The sequence below is a fragment of the Giraffa tippelskirchi genome, chromosome 1 (assembly GCF_054371585.1).
Source record: "Giraffa tippelskirchi isolate mGirTip1 chromosome 1, T2T-mGirTip1v1.2.pri, whole genome shotgun sequence".
Classification (NCBI taxonomy): domain Eukaryota; kingdom Metazoa; phylum Chordata; class Mammalia; order Artiodactyla; family Giraffidae; genus Giraffa; species Giraffa tippelskirchi.
Window position 1 is genome coordinate 143754725 of NC_137275.1, and position 19790 is coordinate 143774514.

At 38.3% G+C, this 19790-nt stretch overlaps 1 protein-coding gene across 10 annotated transcripts in view; it reads right to left on the reverse strand.

The window, feature by feature from the left end:
- Positions 1-19790, reverse strand: part of FOCAD (focadhesin) — a 301886-nt gene that overhangs the window by 270688 nt on the left and 11408 nt on the right. For 7 of the 10 annotated variants that reach the window (XR_014076742.1, XR_014076743.1, XM_081569960.1 and 4 more), the window contains exons 2-3: positions 3917-4001; positions 1137-1211 (exon numbers count right to left, since the gene is read on the reverse strand). Coding sequence is in view for 7 of the 10 variants with exons in the window: in XM_081569960.1 (XP_081426086.1) it covers positions 1137-1211; positions 3917-3973 (132 nt within the window). In the remaining 3 variants the exon portion in view is untranslated. The remainder of the gene's footprint in view (positions 1-1136; positions 1212-3916; positions 4002-19790) is intronic. The other 3 variants (XM_081569967.1, XM_081569963.1, XM_081569987.1) reach the window with 2 other exon arrangements.

The window sequence follows — 19790 nt, forward strand, 5'->3', positions numbered from 1 at the left end:
CAATCTTAGGATCCCACTAACTAACAATACAAAACAAGATAGTTAACAGTCACTGAAGGGAAGAAATATTTATATTCCATTTCTTTTATTCCGAAGGAAATTTTAGTCACCTTTGTGGACCATACCAAAGGGTTCTAAATGTCATCACTCCACTCCTAAGCCAGAATAACAAAATAAATGAATAAAAAACTGTTGCCTCAGGTAACATTGCACCTTCATGGAAGGAAGCACTCATTTATTAGCAGAAGAGGAAACATTTAGTTACAGGGATTTTCCATTCAATAAATTCTGGCAGTTTAAGTAAAACCACTAGATCTTCTCAGAGTACATAATGTGATTATAGGCAGGATTAAGATCAGAGTTCTCAGAAAACCTAATTTATATGACTACATACAAACACCAGATAAATGCCAATTAGTGAAGTATGCCTCTACATTGACTTCAATGTATCAGCAGAAGCGATAAAGAAATGTAACTTGAAGTAGCTAATATAAAGGAATATGCAAGAAAGGAAATCAATTTATTTGTTATGAAAAAAAATCTTATTTCCATCATCTATATTCTCCATAGAGTTTACCTTAGAGGCCCAACTTAAGCAGAGTTTCCAATCAGCATGTCAAGCTACCCAAGTCAACCAAAACCCAAGTGGTAAATAAGTCAGCAAATATGTCAGCACTGGCATTCACCAACTCTATGAATGATACAAAATTTTTTCCTCCAGTTATACCTGTCAAGGCATGATCTTTCTAACTTAGAACTCATGTTTGGGGCTACCTAAAGCCTGAGAAATCTCCTACACCCAAACAGAGCCATTGGGTTCACTTTCTCCATTAAACAGATTCCCTCAGCAGTAACGCTATCAGCCTTCTTCTAAAGGCTGCCTACCCTCGTTCCACCCAAGTTGTTTTTCATTACCAGTCATAAAAATACTCCCCTTCACCCCTTCCATATCTAGTTCCTGGAGTCTGTTGTAACACTTTTTAAAATTTAAAAGAAAAACATGGCAAACAAAGAAACAAAAATAGATAAAATCATTTCTATAGTGACCTGAACTGTGAGGAAAACAAAAGAAGTGCAAAGGTGGTCCAGTTACCAGCAGTATCTGAATAGAACTAAGCACAAAGTTAAAGACAGACCTGGTTTGTGGACTGGTGGATCTTTTCTGAAAAGCTGTTTTCCTTTAGAACTGCAGCAATAAGATGACCCACAGCCTAAAACAAACAAGATTAATGAATACATTCCCTCAGAAGTTCACTCTCAATAGTGAATTTGAAGGTAACTAACAGCAGTACTAGTGGATATGAGTATATCAGTAATAACACTTCCATTCAGGGGTGTGTGCTCTGAAGAAGGCACTGTATTTGGCACTCCACAAATGTAATCTCTCATCTTCGTAACAACCCTCAAAGTAAGCATTTTTACTGCTTATCCCAGTAAGCAAACTACAGTTCACAGATGTTGAGAAAATTGCTGGATTTTTGGTTTAAATTGTTGTCAGTTAGCATTACAAGATAATTTGAGATTGCTTAATCCATGAAACCGTGAAACAAATGAGAAACTCCACAGCTTTTAAAATCATCTTTGCAACTAAATGAAACGCATCATGCTTCATCATGCCCTTAATGAAGATAGAGAAAACTCATCACCATCTTCATGACTATGGCCCACACAGATTTGAACCAACAGGTCCTCCCCCCACCTCAAACATTCTCCCTCCTCTAGGATCTAGGATGTAATATCCCTGTTGGTTTCTCATAGGTTTCAGCTCCTTAATAAGCTTTCAGTCTCATAAATCTCTAAAAATTTTCCATATCTTCTTTGGTCAAAATCCCAGAATTAAAACTAAGATTCTCAGAGGAGTGCTGATTGATTCCATAAATATATAAATGTTGTTACTTCCTATCATCTCAACTCCATTCTCCTAGATCTTCAGCACCACCCAGCATTGCTGTCTTAGAACCACAGACTAGCAACAACAACAGCAACTCTAGGTATGGGTTGGGAAAAACTCTTCTATGGCAAGAACTATTCAGTCTGCCCATGCGACCAATGTCTGATATGGATGTATAAACACCCGTCAGCCTTGCAAAGTCTCCAGAAAAGCTCAAACAAAAGCACAGCACCTGCTCCTTCATTTCTTTTTGCATTTCACATACTAGAATTGAATTCAGACCTCAATGATCAATGGTCTTTACAAGTCACTCATTTACATGAAATTTAAGTTTAGATCAACGAACTCCTACCTCCTTGTTAAAGAGATAGTAACAAAAATTAAGGACCAGTGAACAGCTTCAGTTCCTGTTTACAAAATAACCATATTTCATTGAATGTAAATGGCCATCAAATACAAGATGCACCATTATTTTATGAACCACTAAGAAAGAAAAAAGGCTGCCAATTAAACTGTTATACAACGCTTCTTATAATTTAAGTTTTTGATTTTATGTTAATGAAAGAGCTCTTTCAGACTCTTAGAAAATCATGGCCAAATGCATAAATGTGTAGGCAATATCAACTGTATAATGACTGCTGCCATCAATTACTAAACGCAGATGTTAAAATGTGAAAAAATATGTGTGAATCAATGAAATATGGTGCTAACACTGAGCAGTGGTTACAAGAGAACAATATGAAGTATTCATAGAGGACAGGGAACAATTGCAAGAATCTAATAAAATCAGTATGAAACACAATATGGACAAAAAAAGCTACCATTCATATTTAGAAAAAGAACTAACAGAAAATAAGCTTAATGATAAATATCCCCCCACTGCCCACCAAATTCAATTTCTCTAATTCACCTTCCAATTTATCCCTCTAACAAATGAGAGACTATAGCCTAAATTGATTTTCAAATACAAAATCCAAGTATAAATCAGCCTATGCTGCTACGTAAGTTTTCCATAACAAAGAGTAGCTTAAATGGATACCGCACACTAAACAATATACATACACTTTTCTCTTAATTTAACAGCAACACATACAGGCATTTCTTGATTTATCTATGCTAATGAAGGGACTCCAGGCACAGAAAAATAGAAACTGTGGACAGCATCCTCCAAGCCTTCATCTTCTTCTTCATGGTAAGCACCTGTGTTGCACAGGATACGACTCCAACCCAGTCAGGTAGAAGGGAATCTTGCATAAGGAGTGTTCTACTCCTCATGGAAGGGTTCCCCACTACCCAGCTAAGTCAATTCCCACAGCAGGCATCTCCGAAGGTAACTGCTGAGAGTATCCAAGATGCTGCAGGTTGGTAAGTCCTCAGGCAGGCTTCTGCTGGTCCCTTAGCTTTACTCTCATGAGAAAAGACAGTAGCTATTATGGTACCTTGATTAACCAAAATGCTTCTAGTTAGCTGAAGGTTAACCAGAAAACCAGTTCTGTTTTAACCCTAATAACCAAAAAGCTCTTCTAAAACAAATTATCACAATCTTCTACCTGAGTTAGCATATAGATCTAATTTTTCAATCCAGGATATTTTACTGATTTAATGTCATTATTATAAAAATCTATTATTCTTAATAGTTGTACTAAGAGTAGAATATACCTTTTTAAGTAGGAATCTCTGACATTCTGAATATGTATAACCATTTACTTCTGTTCCCAATAATTAACTACAGACCAAAACATACATATTCAGAGGTTAATCAAAGTTTTTATCTCTAAGAAGAAAAGTATGACATAAATAAAAGCACAGATTGGTCACTTTCATATTTACTTTCCTATGTCCAATATAAACTTTCAAATTAACTGATATAAAAGTTATTTATTAATATATACTCCTGTACATACATGAATAAAAATACTTAATGTTAAAAATATAAATTTCAATGAACAATCCACCAAAAATGTTCATTTGTTACCATGAAGCATAAATAAATAAATAAATAAACAAACAAATAAATAAAATTACCTGTGACTGGATAAGAGAATTTGGAAATTCAAACCTTTTTCTGATGTCATCCGACATTTTTACTTCTCTTACATATAAGCAGATTCTGTAACCAAAACAAAAGAATATTTGTTACTCTGGAAAAGGAGTTCAAACCAACTATTTGTCAAACAACATGAAAGTAACTCTGTACAAAGACAACAATGGTAATAAAGCACAGGGCCCTAGAGAACAATCCCTTGGCACACCCTTCACTGTTAACCAATTCAGCCCTCAAATGCCATGACTGATGGCATAGTAAACTAAAAATGCCCAACAGTTCTTAGTTTTCCCATGAGAGCAAATCCCAAGAGAGATGAATTCACTCCACAGAAACAAACAACAATTCAAAAGTTCATGTCTAAATAGCAGAATTTTACAAGTTCAACCACATATTTGAAATAGAAATTCATCCTTCTGTGGATCAAAACAACTAAGAAGAAAGAATCAAACTTTCACAAAATCGTTTAAGCTGTGCCTTACTTTGGTACAAGCTTCCACTGAAGCATGAATCCACCCGTTTGTGACAAGTGTGAAGCACTGGTGAGTTTTTTTCAGGAAGTATAGAAATGACCTAGAAATTCACACATCTAAACATCTCCTTTGTCTTCTAAAAGAGGAACAGCAAGCAATCAGCACCAACTTTTAATACTTACATCATGCCTCTCATGCCTACTGGGTTCTCAAGTACAACAATCACAACAAAATCATAGAGGAAGACAAAGTAGTAAAGTGGAGGCACAGAACTAATAAGGGGATTTCCCAAGGATCTCGCTTGATCCAGTTACCACACAGCACTGAACCCACTGATTTACACCCCACTCTAAAAAACAGGATGCTTTAGGCCACCTATTTATTACAGTATAACTTTAAAAAAAAGTTTACATTAGTACTGTACTCCAAGTTACCTTATAAAAATAACAGGCAACAAAACCAAGCTCTCCTGATCTTAAAAATGAAGGCATTTTGTGTTGAACCTGCAGCTCTTTCTAGCTACTGGCTTCCTTTTCTTCTAAACCCAAACTCCCTGAATAATTTATGCTACCTTTCTTCCTCAACATATGGGTCCAACTTAACTCCCTTAAACTGGCCATTTCACAGCACTGAAACATGTTCTAAGACTGCAAACCATGTCCCTTATCTAATCCACTCATTAGCTTTTAAGCAGGTCAAAATTTCAACTTCCCAGTTGTATTAATCTCACCTTTCTTGAAATGTTCTTCTCTGTTGTTCCATAAGACATCATAACTGAATTTCCCAAAGTGTGTCTTGGGGAAAGGCAAGAAAGACACCTCTTCGAGAGGAAAAAAGAATTTTGTAGGCACATATATTGCCATTTTGGGAGAAGGCAATGGCACCCCACTCCAGTACTTTTGCCTGGAAAATCCCACGGATGGAGAGGCCTGGTAGGCTGCAGTCCATGGGGTTGTGAAGAGTCGGACACGACTGAGCGACTTCACTTTCACTTTTCACTTTCATGCATTGGAGAAGGAAATGGCAACCCACTCCAGTGTTCTTGCCTGGAGAATCCCAGGGACGGGGGGCCTGGTGGGCTGTCGTCTATGGGGTCGCACAGAGTCGGACACGACTGAAGCGACTTAGCAGCAGCAGCAGCATATTGCCATTTTGAAAATTCAAAAAGTAAATAAAAAACCAAATAAAACATGAAATATGTTAGAAGGCGATACAATGGGAAAAAAAACAAATCTGATCTCTTTTTCTATGAATTTGTTTTTGAAGTACCACTGACCTACAACACTATGTTAGTTCCTGTTATACACATAATGATTCGATATTTCTAAGCATTTCAAAATGATCGCTATGGTAAGTCTATTTATCATCACTGATACAAAGTTATTACATAATTATTGACATATTCCCCACACTATACAGTTCATACCTGTGACTCATTTATTTTGCAGCTGAAACCAGAGACAGGGGAGAGGGGGAGGTGCAAGTGAATGAAGGCAGTCAAAACATACAAACTTCTCGTTATAAGATAAATAGGTATCAGGGGTGTAATGTACAACACAGTGCTGAATGTTACATATAAAAGTTGTTAAGGGAGTAAATCCTAAGCATTTTCATCAAAAGGAAAAAATATTTCTTTTCTACTTCTTTCATTTTGTATCAATATGAAATAGTGGATACTCACTAAGCTTATTGGGGTAATCATTTGATGATGTATATGTCAAATCATTATGCCTTAGAGTGCTAAACGTCAGCTGTATCTCAATAAAACTAGAAGAAAAAAATTTTTAAGTAAAGCAAATAGAACAAAGGGGAGGGGATGAGAAATGGGGGATGGATACACTCTCTATTTAAATATGGTGGTCACCTTAGAGGGTGCCATCTGGGAGTTAGCCACACAGATAATCTAGGGAAACAGTATCACAGGCACAGGAAACAGTGAATTCAAAAGCTCTAAGCTAATGATCTGCTTAAGATACATCCCAGAAAGAGCAAAAGGATGAGTTAGGAACAGAGCAAAGGAGGAAGGAAATGGCAAATGAGAGTTAATAAGAAGCTAGACAATAGAGGGCCTTGTAGGCCACTTTGTATTTATCCAGACTGATGTATTTATCCAGAATGAAATGATTAACCACTACAGGGAAAAAAAAAAGTGGTAAGATTTTAATAGAATCACTTGAGGTGAGATGTGGCCAGATTCTGGGTATCTTCAAAGGTAGAGCCAATGTGGTTACTAACGGATTGGATGAGAGTATAGGAGAAGGAAAGGGTCAACAATGACGCCAATGTTTCTGATCTGAGCAGCTTCATTCTTAATTTCAATCCCTTTGGGCATTTTACACATGAAACAAAACCATGACTATATTAATTACCATGTCATTTTTTACTAAAAGGAAAATATAGAATTGCCATCAACTGAGATAGGGAAATGAGTTCTTTGAGGGAAGACTAGGAATTCTATTTTGCACAAGTTAAGTTTTAGATGCCTAATGGATATCCAAGTGGAGACGTCAGGGAGAAAGTTGGATACATGAATCTATAATTGAAGAGATAGATATTAGTTGGTGATAGAAATAATGGTGTGTACCACTGAAGAATCTGAGAGGTTCTAAGGCAAGAAATTTGATAAACTTTGCTTAATCCAGAGTTTAACACACTTATCTGGTCATGGCCCCTTTTTTCTGAAACTAGCTGTTAACAGTCTATACAACCAACCTTCCCTGGGATACACCTTGGTAAACACTGCTCTACTGGTTCCTCCTATTCCTCTCTCCACTCTGCTTCTTGCACGCCCTCTTCCTTTCTGAAGGTGCTCCTAAGCCTCTTGTCTTGTGCTCCTTTCATGAAAACTCTCCCGGAGTCTTCATCTACTCCCTATCTCCAAACACTTCCCTACTCTCTTTCACAGGCTCTAAAGCACCATATTGGAGATGATAAAAACAAAACACATATTTTCTCATAAAAATTGTACCCATTTCAGTGCATCTTTTCCCAGTTCTCCTCTCACAATTTTCTTTACCGACGTTCTCAAAGTCCAGTTAGTCACAAAGTCAGCTTCATTCCTTCCAGCATCTCAGAGTTTATCTCTCCATTTCTCTACTCATCAACTTCAATGCTCATGTGAGACTTCCTTCAGTAACTGCTTAAACTTGGGGTTCTCTAACCCATACACTGCTGTCAGACTAACTGTCCTAAAATGCTATTTCCATCATATCAATTCCCGGTAAAGAATACATAGCAGGTTTTTAATAGCCTGTCAGATTAAATACAAATACTTATTTCCAGCTTTTAAGTTGTCTCCAACAACAATCTCACACATTCAACTTCATTTTCACTGTTGTCTAATTCTGGTGGTTTAGTCACTAAGTTGTGTCTGACTCTTGCGAGCCCATAGACTGTAGCTCACCAAGCTCCTCTGTCCATGGGGTTCTCCAGGCAAGAATACTGGAGTGGGTTGCCATTTCCTTCTCCAGAGGATCTTCCTGACCCAGGAAGATCTCCTGCATTGCAGGCAGATTCTTTACCGGCTGAGCTATGAGGGAAGTTGTCTAATTTTAAGCTGCCTAAAACCATTTTCAGAATAGACCCACGTGCTCAAAAATCGGTTCATTCCTAAGGGATTCCCACCTACCCCATCCCCCCCACCACCTCTCATGTGGAATCTTAGTTCCCCAACCAGTGATGGAACCCATGCCCTCTGCAGTGGAAGCACAAAGTCTTAACCACTGGACTGCCAAGGAACAGGGAAGTCCCTAAGGGATTTTATTTATGCTGTTCTCTCCCACATAAAATGTCCTCCTCTATATGATCACTGAAGATGGTGACTGCAGCCATGAAATTAAAAGATGCTTGCTCCTTGGAAGAAAAGTTATGACTAACCTAGACAGCATATTAAAAAGAAGAGACGTTACTTTGCCGACAAAGGTCCATCTAGTCAAAGCTATGGTTTTTCCAGGAGACATGTATGGATATGACAGTTGGACTATAAAGAAAGCTGAGTGCTGAAGAATTGATGATTTTGAACTGTGGTATTGGTGAAGACTCTTGAGAGTCCCTTGGACAGCAAAAAGATCCAACCAGTCCATCCTAAGGCAAATCAGTCCTGAATATTCATTGGAAGGACTGATGCTGAAGCTAAAACTCCAATACTTTGGCCACCTAATGCGAAGGGCTGACTCATTTGAAAAGATGCTGATGCTGGGAAAGACTGAAAGCGGGAAGAGAAGGGGATGACAGAGGATGAGATGGTTGGATGGCATCACCAACTCAATGGACATAAGTTTGAGTAAACTCCAGGAGTTGATGATGGACAGGGTAGGCCTGGTGTGCTTCAGTCCACCGGGTCACAAAAAGTCAGACACAACTGAGTGACTGAACTGAACTGAACTGATATGTTCCTACAATCATAGGTGAAATTCCTTTCATACCGCATCTTCTCTGTTAAACTTTTCTCAAGGAGCCACATCTTAAAAGCATTCACCTTGCTTTATATTTCTTCAGTGCTACTGCATTTGGCCTGACTCATACTACCATGTGATTAATTACATTAGGATTGTTAATATTTTTCTGTAAAGGCAAATAGCAACTACTCAGATTTGCCACTGTAGCAGGAAAAGCAGCTACAGACAATACATAAACAAATGACCAGGGCTGTGTTCCAATAAAACTTTATTTACAAAAACAGGAGGCAAGTGGGCTGTAGTTACTGACTCCTGATTTATATACTATTTATTTAATTAATTTCTAAAATTTATTGATATAAATTGCTAAACTGACATTCAAATTTGCCCCTGTGCACTTGCCCGGAAAATCCCATGGATGGAGGAGCCTGGGAGGCTGCAGTCCATGGGGTCACTAAGAGTCGGACACGACTAAGCGAATTCACTTTCACTTTTCACTTTCATGCATTGGAGAAGGAAATGGCAACCCACTCCAGTGTTCTTGCCTGGAGAATCCCAGGGACGGTGGAGCCTGGTGGGCTGCCGTCTATGGGGTTGCACAGAGTCGGACACGACTGAAGTGACTTAGCAGCAGCATCCAAGCACAGATAATACATAAGTAAGATAAATTGAACATGCCTTATTATCTAAAAATGGAAAAGTTCTATCATAAAAAACAATTTTCATGCCCCCAAACTCTGAAGGAAATTTCTCACATTAGGCTTTCTATTGGCACTTCCCTTGTAGCTCAGTTGGTAAAGAATCTGCCTGCAACGCAGGAGACCCAGGTTCAATCTCTGGGTCAGGAAGATCCCCTGGAGAAGGAAATGGCAACCCACTCCAGTATTCTTGTCCAGAGAATCCCATGGACAGAGGAGTCTGGCAGGTGGCAGTCCATGGGGTCACAATATTGGGACACAACTTAGCGACTAAACCACCACCAGCAGCACCATGGGATACAGGGTGATATAATAAACAATAATCTCAATAACATAAGCAAAACAGAATTTTGTTACCTCTTTTTTAAATAAAAAAAGAAAGTCAAGGTTGTATCATAATATGTAACTCAGGAAGAAAAAAAAACCAAAACCCTCAGCTAACGGAGTCAAAGTACAGAGCTTTCTGATGATCTAATCTAACTCAAGAAAGCCAACTCTAGAATATTGAGAGAAGCAGAGGGTTATTAGCTCATCACAGAATATACTTACCCAAATGTCAAGAGTGACAGAGCTAAACTGAAGGAAATGTGGGATTATATTCTCTGATCCAGACCTGAGTGATAGAATTCCAAAATGCTCTAGGGACCAGACCAACAGCTGGTTAGGCTAATAACATCATGGCAATGAAGAAGCCGAACCATCCAGAAAGAGAATTTTTGTCTCCAGGAGGAGGTGGGCCAATGGAGTAAAAAGAGTACTGCTTTTATCAAAATTGTCTAAGTATCGATGACAAATACCTAAGCTTACAAAAGACAGTCCTAATTTTTGGTGCAATGCTTTAGGGAACACTTGTTTTTTAAATCTACAGTAACTTTATCTTTCCTAACAAATGGCCAGAAGGCAGTTTCAAAGCCACTACCCAAGCTGCAATATGATTTGATACCATCCTTGATTTGCTATCCTTGGGCTACAAATTGCAAGTGTCTTTCATCTGCTAGAGACTTTTATTTCAAGGTTAATCACAACCACTTGGCCTTTCAAGGTATCAAAACATCATATTCTCTTAGGGAATTTCAAGAAAGAGTACAAATGTTTGCTTTAGCATTGGCAGTGTAGCCTGTGTCCTACTTTATTTTTAATCTCAACGTCCCCTGGGCATTTTATACGTTAATGAAAACAATCATATATATATTACTTCTTACCATGACATTCTTTACTCAGAGGGAACTAGTCACATTTTGCTCCATAAACGATGTGTGACAAAAAAGAATATTTGATTTGAAAAGATTTATCTCCAACCTGTCATTGTGCTTTTTTTGTCTGCCTGAATCTAAATCAGAAAGAGAATTTTTAATGAGGGCTTTAAGTTCCAGGTGAATCAAAGCATTTGTTTGACTTAAAGCAATTATTGAGTTATCTGCCAGAGTATTTTAGCCATGTAAGAACACTTTCAAAACAATAAATCAGTTGCACTCTAGCAGTAATAAAGAAGCAGCAGATAGATAAAGCACCTTAGGTTTTCAACTTTCTCAATAGTTTCTCTAGGATACAAAACACAAAACCATACACCACACAAAAGTATTTAGTGTCAAACTTCAAATAAAAGGTACAATCTGAAAAACAAGAGAAAAACGTATATATAGCTGACCCCTGAACAATGCAGGGGTTAGGGATGCCAACCCCTGCACAACTGAAAATCTACATACAACATTATAATCTGTCCTTCAAAGCAGTGGTTCCTCATCCACCAATTCAACCTACCTTGGATCATGTAGTACTGTAGTAATGCATTTACTGAAAAAAATCTGTTTATAAGTGAACCCGTGTTGTTTAAGGGTCAACTGTATTTATACTCAAACTAGCTATGGGAGCCCAGCAGAAGGACTATGCAAGGTAGTTTGCAGGGGGCATTATCCAATGGTCACAGAGAAGACTTGAACGGTCCTTTTTTTTTTTTTGGCCATGCCGTGCTACATGTGGGATCCTAGTTTCCTAACCAGTGATGGAACATATGTCCCCTGCAGTAGAAGCAAGGAGTCTTAATCACTGAATCACCAGGGAAGTCCATGACTTTGAATACTCTTGACTACCAAATTTCTATATAGGGAAGATTCAGAATAGCAATGTAGGTGGTAGTCAGGGCTACCGACAGTACATTCTGGAAAATGGTCTATAGAAGCAAGTCATCATCAGATTGAGAAAAAGCAAATTGCATTTACATTAATGGGATCCTATTTCAGAGATACAAAATCTAGGCCTCGTTTTCTTTATCAAGCTATTCCAATTATCAGTTATGCATTTACTTAGCCTCTTCCTTTCACAAATTAAGCTACAGAACCAACAACCTGAAGATTTTAAACACATATTTTGACAATGTATTACTTTTTAAATGGCTTATGGAAAGATGATGAGCACATCAATAAATCTGACCTGATCTTATACGTTTATCAAGATTATGACTCAGAGGTATACTCCATACTCTCCTAATTGCTTCACTCTGCCCCTTAAAGAAAAAAAAAAACATTAAACCATCCACTTTGATTTACTGTCCAATGTTTATATCTTCCCTGTTCTCCTGCATGCTTTGCTTCTCACCTACCTCTTCTCAGTCCCTAAGGGTCCCACAGCATCTCCAGAATCCGGCAGCTGGAATCTCTCTATTATATCCTCAAGTTTAACCACAATATAACTCAAGTTTAACCACAGCTCTTGCTTCCAAAGCTTCAAAATCCAGCCAGCTCCTGCACTCTCAAATTAACAGGACAACTGAAGCCCTCCTAATGATATGATTCATAAAAATGGATATGTAATGGGGAAATTGCAAAGTTTTTAATACTAAAGAGCAAGTGTCACAGAGCTCTGTGACAATCTGGAGGGGTGGGATGGGGTGGAGGTGGGAGGAAGGCTCAAGAGGGAGGGGACAGATGTATACCTATGGGTGATCCATGTTGATGTATGGCAAAAATCAACACAATATTGTAATTATCTCTCAATTGGAAATAAATAATATTTTTTAAAAAGAGCAAGCCTAAGAAAATAGTACTTTTTTAATCATTATATTCACCAAGTTATCATTATTAAGCTGAAAGTGGGAAATACTTTTATTTTTACCACTAATTTTAAAACCAAGCCAAGGCAGAGGTCAACCAACTGGTGTGAAAGAACCACTTGGTTGATCAGAGAAAGAAGGAATGGCATGGATGTGGCAGAGATGCTAACTATCCTTCATAATCTGTGCTATTTCTTCTGTATTAATAAAACTATAGCCGGACCAGCTGCATTACCTTCCGTAGCTTCAAGTACGGCTAGGTAGGGCTGTGTGTGGTCAAGTTCTCCCCGGCGGAGTCTAAGTAGACATGATGTGCTAATTCCAGGCTGCAACCTGCCCCCTGCAACCTGCCCCCTCCACTCTCTTCCCAACGGAAACCAGGTGTTGGCAACAACTCAGATTGTCATGTGCATAAAGACAATGCTTCGAGCACACAATTGAAGAAACAAGATGGAAAGAACCATAAATGATAGCTTGGAGTTAATTGAAAACCTGGAATTCCAATCATTACATGAGAGAAAAATAAATTTTCTACTTTGTTTGAACCATTGCATTTGGGGATCTTTTTTTTGCAGTAGCTAGTACTTCCTTAATAATATGGTGCAGTGGTCCCTAACCTTTTAGGCACCTGAGAAGACAATTTTTCCACAGATGGTGAGGTGGTGGGGAGAGGATGGTTTGGGGATGATTCTCATAAGGAGCAAGCAACCTAGATCCCTCACATGTACAGCTCACGGTAAGCTTTGTGCTCCTATGAAAATTTAATGCCACCACTGATCTGACAGGGGGCAGAGCACAGGCGGTAGTGTGAGCAATGGGGAGCAGCTGTAAATACAGATGAAGCTTTGCTTGCTAAACCATCACTCAACTCCTGCTGTATGGCCCAGTTCCTAACAGGCCATGGACTGGTACTGGCCTGTGGCCTGAGGTTTGGGGACCCCTGATATAGTGGACCTGAGAGCATCTGCCTTCTGTCACTAGAGAAACAATATTAGAGCAACTCAGTAAAAAGGTACTCATCCCAGCAGTTCATGTAAGACGAAAGGTTTTGTGACTTCCAACCCAGTGTTTCCCCGGACCACCGGTAACATGAGGCACAGCGAGCACACTCCACATTCCTGCATCAAGTCCCAGGAATTTTAAGATCTGTAATTCAAGTGCTGAGCAAAGTTAGGTGACTATGGGTACTGATGATCTCACCGGCTGCAATTTACTAAAATATATCAAATTGCAATCACATTCCTGCCTTTACAATTTAGCTTCTTCTCAGTCCCATCACATGTTACTTACTCATAGATTTTGAAATGAGAGTCTAAAATAAGATCAAAGGCAGGAAATTCCAAGTTAGAACTGATTACTGTCCAGGAGAACCAAGCATTAAAGTAGAAAACAAAACCACAAACTTGAATAATGTCTGATTTGTTACAACATTTTCTTCAATTATTCTTGGATTATTTTTTCTGAAGTGTCTTTTATGTGTATATATATGACAAATACATAATGAAACGTAGATTAAAAAACAGTATTAATAATTTTTAAAATTTAAAGACTGATTTAAATCTAGAATTTTTTACAGTATCCAATCTGTCTTCAAACAAGTCTTCAAATTACGTCCCTTACAATGATTATTTTCTCTAATATTACAATTTTTAAATAATTTTGCTTCATCAAAAGAATAATTACTCGACTTGCTCACTATGTTTTGAAATAAATATTTTATGCTGATACAAAATAACCTTTACTGTATATTTATTATAAAATTGATGCTCATTTTCAATACCTTACCGACTAATGTCTAATCTTCATAGGTAAAATCTCCAAATTCATCACATTATTTCAAATACCAGTTAACTAAAATTTAATCAAACACTAAAGAATGTATTTTATACATATTTGATTTGTATTCTTCCTGTAATAAAATTACTCAAATTTTGCACACTGGTCTTCTAAAATAATTTACTCTTAGCAAATATTAATTTGGCACAAACTGAAGTATACCAATGTCCCTTCAGGAAAAAAAAAGAGGAAATCATAAGTAAAACAAGAATATCTAAATGCTGATACTAAATGGGTACCTTAGAATTCATAATACTACTCTATGTTTATATATGTTTGAAATTTTCTGAATAAGCTTTTTAAAAAAACCCATGTGTGTGGCTCTCACTAGGGACCAGGCAATATTCTCAGCACTCCACATTTATTACCTCATTTAATCCTCAAAATAACTCTGTGAAATAGGCACTCATTGTACAGAGGAGGAAACTGAAGACAGATAACTTTCCCAAGGTCATACAATAAGCTGAAATTCAAATCCAGGTAGCCTGGTTACATATGTACATAGAAAAACTTGGAAAATATAAATGACAGGTGCTTTTTAATTTTGCTTATTCCTATTTTCTAATTTTTTCACAAGAATATGTCTTTTTGTAATTTGAATAAAGTTCCATATTTATGAAAACTTTTATTCAAATACTTATACATTCTTTAGAAACAGAGGATATGACTTTCTAAAACCCACATCATTACAAGCATAGAAATCTATCATTAACAGATGTCATTAAATGAAGAGCACTAAATTAAGAAAATTTTAGAAATGATAAAAGATTACTTTGTTAGCCATTTTACCAATGCCCTATGGAAAGAATGATATTGAAAAGGGGTCAATGTAATTTAACTAGATTCAATTAACTTTAGACCATTTAAAAATCTTCCTTCATCTTCAAAGAGAAATACAACCATCATTATCTTCCTATTTTAGACTCCCAGGAAATTTTATACCAAAATAAGAACTCTCACTGATGACGAGTTAAATGGAAACATTTTTCTTGATTGCTGCAAACTGGCCAAATTCATTTGTTTTTTATGAAAACAAAATTATCAAGTTCATGTAAAATGGAATAGAGTTATTTTAACTTGCACTCTTAGTACTAAAGAAAGTTGAAGATCAAATGAGCCAAGGAGTTTTACAGGAAGATAGTAAATCTCCCTGCTGTTAACTAACTCAGTGTAGCCCAAGCTGGAGAACACCTCTATATTCCAGACCTGAACAGACACAATCACAAAAACAACATCCCACACTGTTAGAAGAACCACTTTGAAAATTTCCAATGAATAAGATGAATGGGGCACTGTGAAGCAATGTCATATATTCTTTTGCAAACCCTAAGACAATCCATAGTGAAGATGAAAAAACATCTTTAGTTTGATTATACTTAGTCTTACATACCTCTGCCTCCATGATGATAGAGTAACATGACACAGAGAGAAAAATGCATGGAGTTAGGAGTTGGGAAGGGGGAAAAACAGACTGGATGCAAAACCTGACTCCACCACTAGGTTTTAAAAAGATTAGGTTAACCACTTACCACCTGGAGCCTGCTTCCTCATTGATTAAATCTGAGGACACCTGCCTCACAAGGTGATATAAAGAACAATATGAAGTGAGTCTGAAAGCCAATAAGATGTTGACACAGTAGGTATATATTCTAAAAATGTGCTTCCTCCATCCCTGATACAATGTGGGACAGTCAAGGGAGGTAAAGGATGGAAAAGAATTTAAGTTTAGGGATCAGTTCAGTTCAGTTCAGTCGCTCAGTCATGTCCGATTCTTTGCGACCCCATGAATCGCAGCGCACCAGGCCTCCCTGTCCATCACCAACTCCTGGAGTTTACCCAAACTCATGTCCATCGAGTCGGTGATGCCATCCAGCCATCTCATCCTCTGTCGTCCCCTTCTCCTACTGCCCCCAATCCTTCACAGCATCAGGGTCATTTCCAATGAGTCAGCTCTTCGCATGAGGTGGCCAAAGTATTGGAGTTTCAGCTTCAACATCAGTCCTTCCAATGAACAACCAGGACTGATCTCTTTTAGGATGGACTGGTTGGATCTCCTTGCAGTCCAAGGGACTCTCAAGAGTCTTCTCTAACACCATAGTTCAAAAGCGTCAATTCTTGGGCGTTCAGCTTTCTTCACAGTCCAACTCTCACATCCATATGACTACTGGAAAAACAATAGCCTTGACTAGACAGACCCTTGTTGGCAAAGTAATGTCTCTGCTTTTCAATATGCTATCTAGGTTGGTCATAACTTTCCTTCCAAGGAGTAAGCATCTTTTAATTTCATGGCTGCAGTCACCATCTGCAGTGATTTTGGAGCCCCCAAAAATAAAGCCTGACACTGTTTCCACTGTTTCCCCATCTATTTCCCATGAAGTGATGGGACCAGATGCCATGATCTTAGTTTTCTGAATGTTGAGCTTTAAGCCAACTTTTTCACTCTCCTCTTTCACTTTCATCAAGAGGCATTTTAGTTCCTCTTCACTTTCTGCCATAAGGGTGGTGTCATCTGCATATCTGAGGTTATTGATATTTCTCCTGGCAATCTTGATTCCAGCTTGTGCTTCTTCTAGCCCAGTGTTTCTCATGATGTACTTTGCATATAAGTTAAATAAGCAGGGTGACAATATACAGCCTTGACGTACTCCTTTTCCTATTCCTACACGGAACCAGTCTGTTGTTCCGTGTCCAGTTCTAACTGTTGCTTCCTGACCTGTATACAGGTTTCTCAAGAGGCAGGTCAGCTGGTCTGGCATTCCCATCTCTTTCAGAATTTTCTACAGTTTATTGTGATCCACACAGTCAAAGGCTTTGGCATAGTCGATAAAGCAGAAATAGATGTTTTTCTGGAATTCTCTTGCTTTTTCGATGATCCAGCGGATGTTGGCAATTTGATCTCTGGTTCCTCTGCCTTTTCTAAAACCAGCTTGAAGTTAGGCATCTCTAATCAAAGACTAGGGTGGGATCTTATATGTAAGTCAAAAGCTAGAGAAATAAGACACCAGCCCCCAGGTTAGGAAATGCATGAGATTCCATTCAAAATATAGTTGATTTCTAACTCACCTGCTGAAAGCCTTTCAACAGCTTCCCACTGCCCTTTGTAATAAAATTCAAACTCCAAACCATGGCCAAAAGGTCCTACATGATCTAGTCTCACAACTCTCCCTCAATCAAGGGGCTTCAGCCACAATAACCTCCAGTTTGCTCTGTGGACCCCCTAAGTTCTTTCTATGTGCAGGTCTAGAACCCTTAGGTCCCTCATCAAGTGTTTGTGCCCTTGCTGTTCAAACAGCTGACTCCTCTCACCTTTCACATCTTCTCTTGAGACTCCACTACCCACCCAGCCCCAAGTGGTTCCCCACTCCCTACCCCCAGGGACCCACTACTATATCCTTCATTGCTTTGATCACAATCTCAAAGGATCATCATATACTTATTTCTGCTGCCTCTCTCTCCCCCTCCCCCACCAGTAAAATGCAAACTCTTTGAGGGCAGGGACCTGGTCTCTTTTTGACCACGATACCCCAGCATATAACAAATTATCTGCTCAATACAGATCCACTGAACAAACACAAAGCACAACACGGGATTTGGAACACCATGTTGGATGAAACAGCTCCTATGTGCCACACATCCACCGAACACTTTAAGTTACTAATCCCACTGGATCGTCACAACCACTCTGAGTTAGGTATTATTAACTCCATTTCCCATATGAGAAAATAAGAGCTCAGAGAGGAAGTAACTTGCCTGAGGTTATACAGTGATATTAATAGCCAGGATTTATTGAGAATTTTACCATGTGCCAGGCAGGCTCAGTTGAAGCTCTTTACGTGTGTTCTCTCACCCAATATTCAAAACAACCCCATGACATGAGTACTATTATTATCCTCATTTTCATATGAAAAACCGTGTGAGGCAAAGAGAGATCAAAATTAATTGCCTAATTAAGTAAGAAGCAGAGCATGGATATGAACTGTGCAGCCTATGAATCTGAGGCAAAGTTTACATTCTTAACCACTCCTCTATAAAGTAGAGTTGACACAGAGTTTTTTAAAAGTTAAAATAATCCATTAAAGCAATTCACTCAGAACCAGGCAAATAACCAACAATTTCTAAAGATTAGCTATTATGAATCTTAGTCTATTTCCAATACCTCGTTTCTTTTTTTTTTTCCTATTATATCTCGCTGCATCCCAAGGAATCAAGCAAATCTTAAAAAGAACAACCTAGGTTTGGACATAGTGTTAGATCAGGTTCCCAAAGCAGCTCATCAGCATTCACAAATAGCTCTGTATCTTAGTGTATATTGCAACCCTAAAAACATATAAAGTCTGATGCACGAAAGTTACATATTAAAGACGTGCTCCACGCCATGCACAAAATACAAAAATTATCAATCTAAACTTAACCTTTATCCTGTGGCACCATTACCAGAAACACACCTATCTACCACATTTGTGTATGTTCTGAGAATTTATACTTGTATTTTATCATTGACCATTCATTCCATGTTCAATGAGCATCTAACAAAAGCTAAAGATTGCCACTTTTGTCATGGCAACTGGTATCAATCTTTAGTAAGTCTAGCCTTCTTGTCATTGATAGCAACGCTTTCACATTTACATTTTCCATCTTTTTAATCAGTAAATATTCACTGCAATAGATGAAAGCAATTATTTGCCCAAATGGTTACTCAAACACTACCACCCAGACACAGATGGCTACACTGCTGCAAATGAACGCTTGGCTGGCAGGCAGCTTCATCAGGTGACAGTTCAAGATGCATCTCAATGAAACAGGGCAATTTCCATGTGGATGTGTTCACGTGTAAAAACAGACAGGAGCTTGAAATAACAGTGGAATGTTCTGGAAGTAAAGTTCAGAACCAGGATGATCAAGAAGAAGGCACTGATATGTTCTCAGTTTCTGCAGCTGCCTCAGAAAACAGTTGACCTACAACTTGCAGTGCACTTGATGCAAGGAGAGTACGATGATACGGTGTACAGGGGCCATACTAGAGCTAGGCCTATTTCTAAAGACCCTTTCCACTCTGAGAGGACTGTTACCAATCCTCAAGATGTGGATATCATCTAGTTCTGCAGGGGCTAGCTACCTCCATCTGTGTAGCAGCAGCACCTGCTCAGACACGAGCGAAGAAGAATCTCAAGCAGGAAGGACTCCTCACTGACCAAGCCTGCTGCATTCTTCTCCTGCACTTCCAAGCTTCTTGGGAGAAACAGCTGAGCCCTGTTCACGGCCTGCCAGGCCTGGCAGGTACTAAGCAGTTAATAAACGTTTTTAAGTTATTGTCTTTAGTATAGCACCTAATACACAATAGACTCAAAAATATGTTAAAATCAGAATTCTACTGTTTATTTTGTTTTCAGATCAACTTTCCA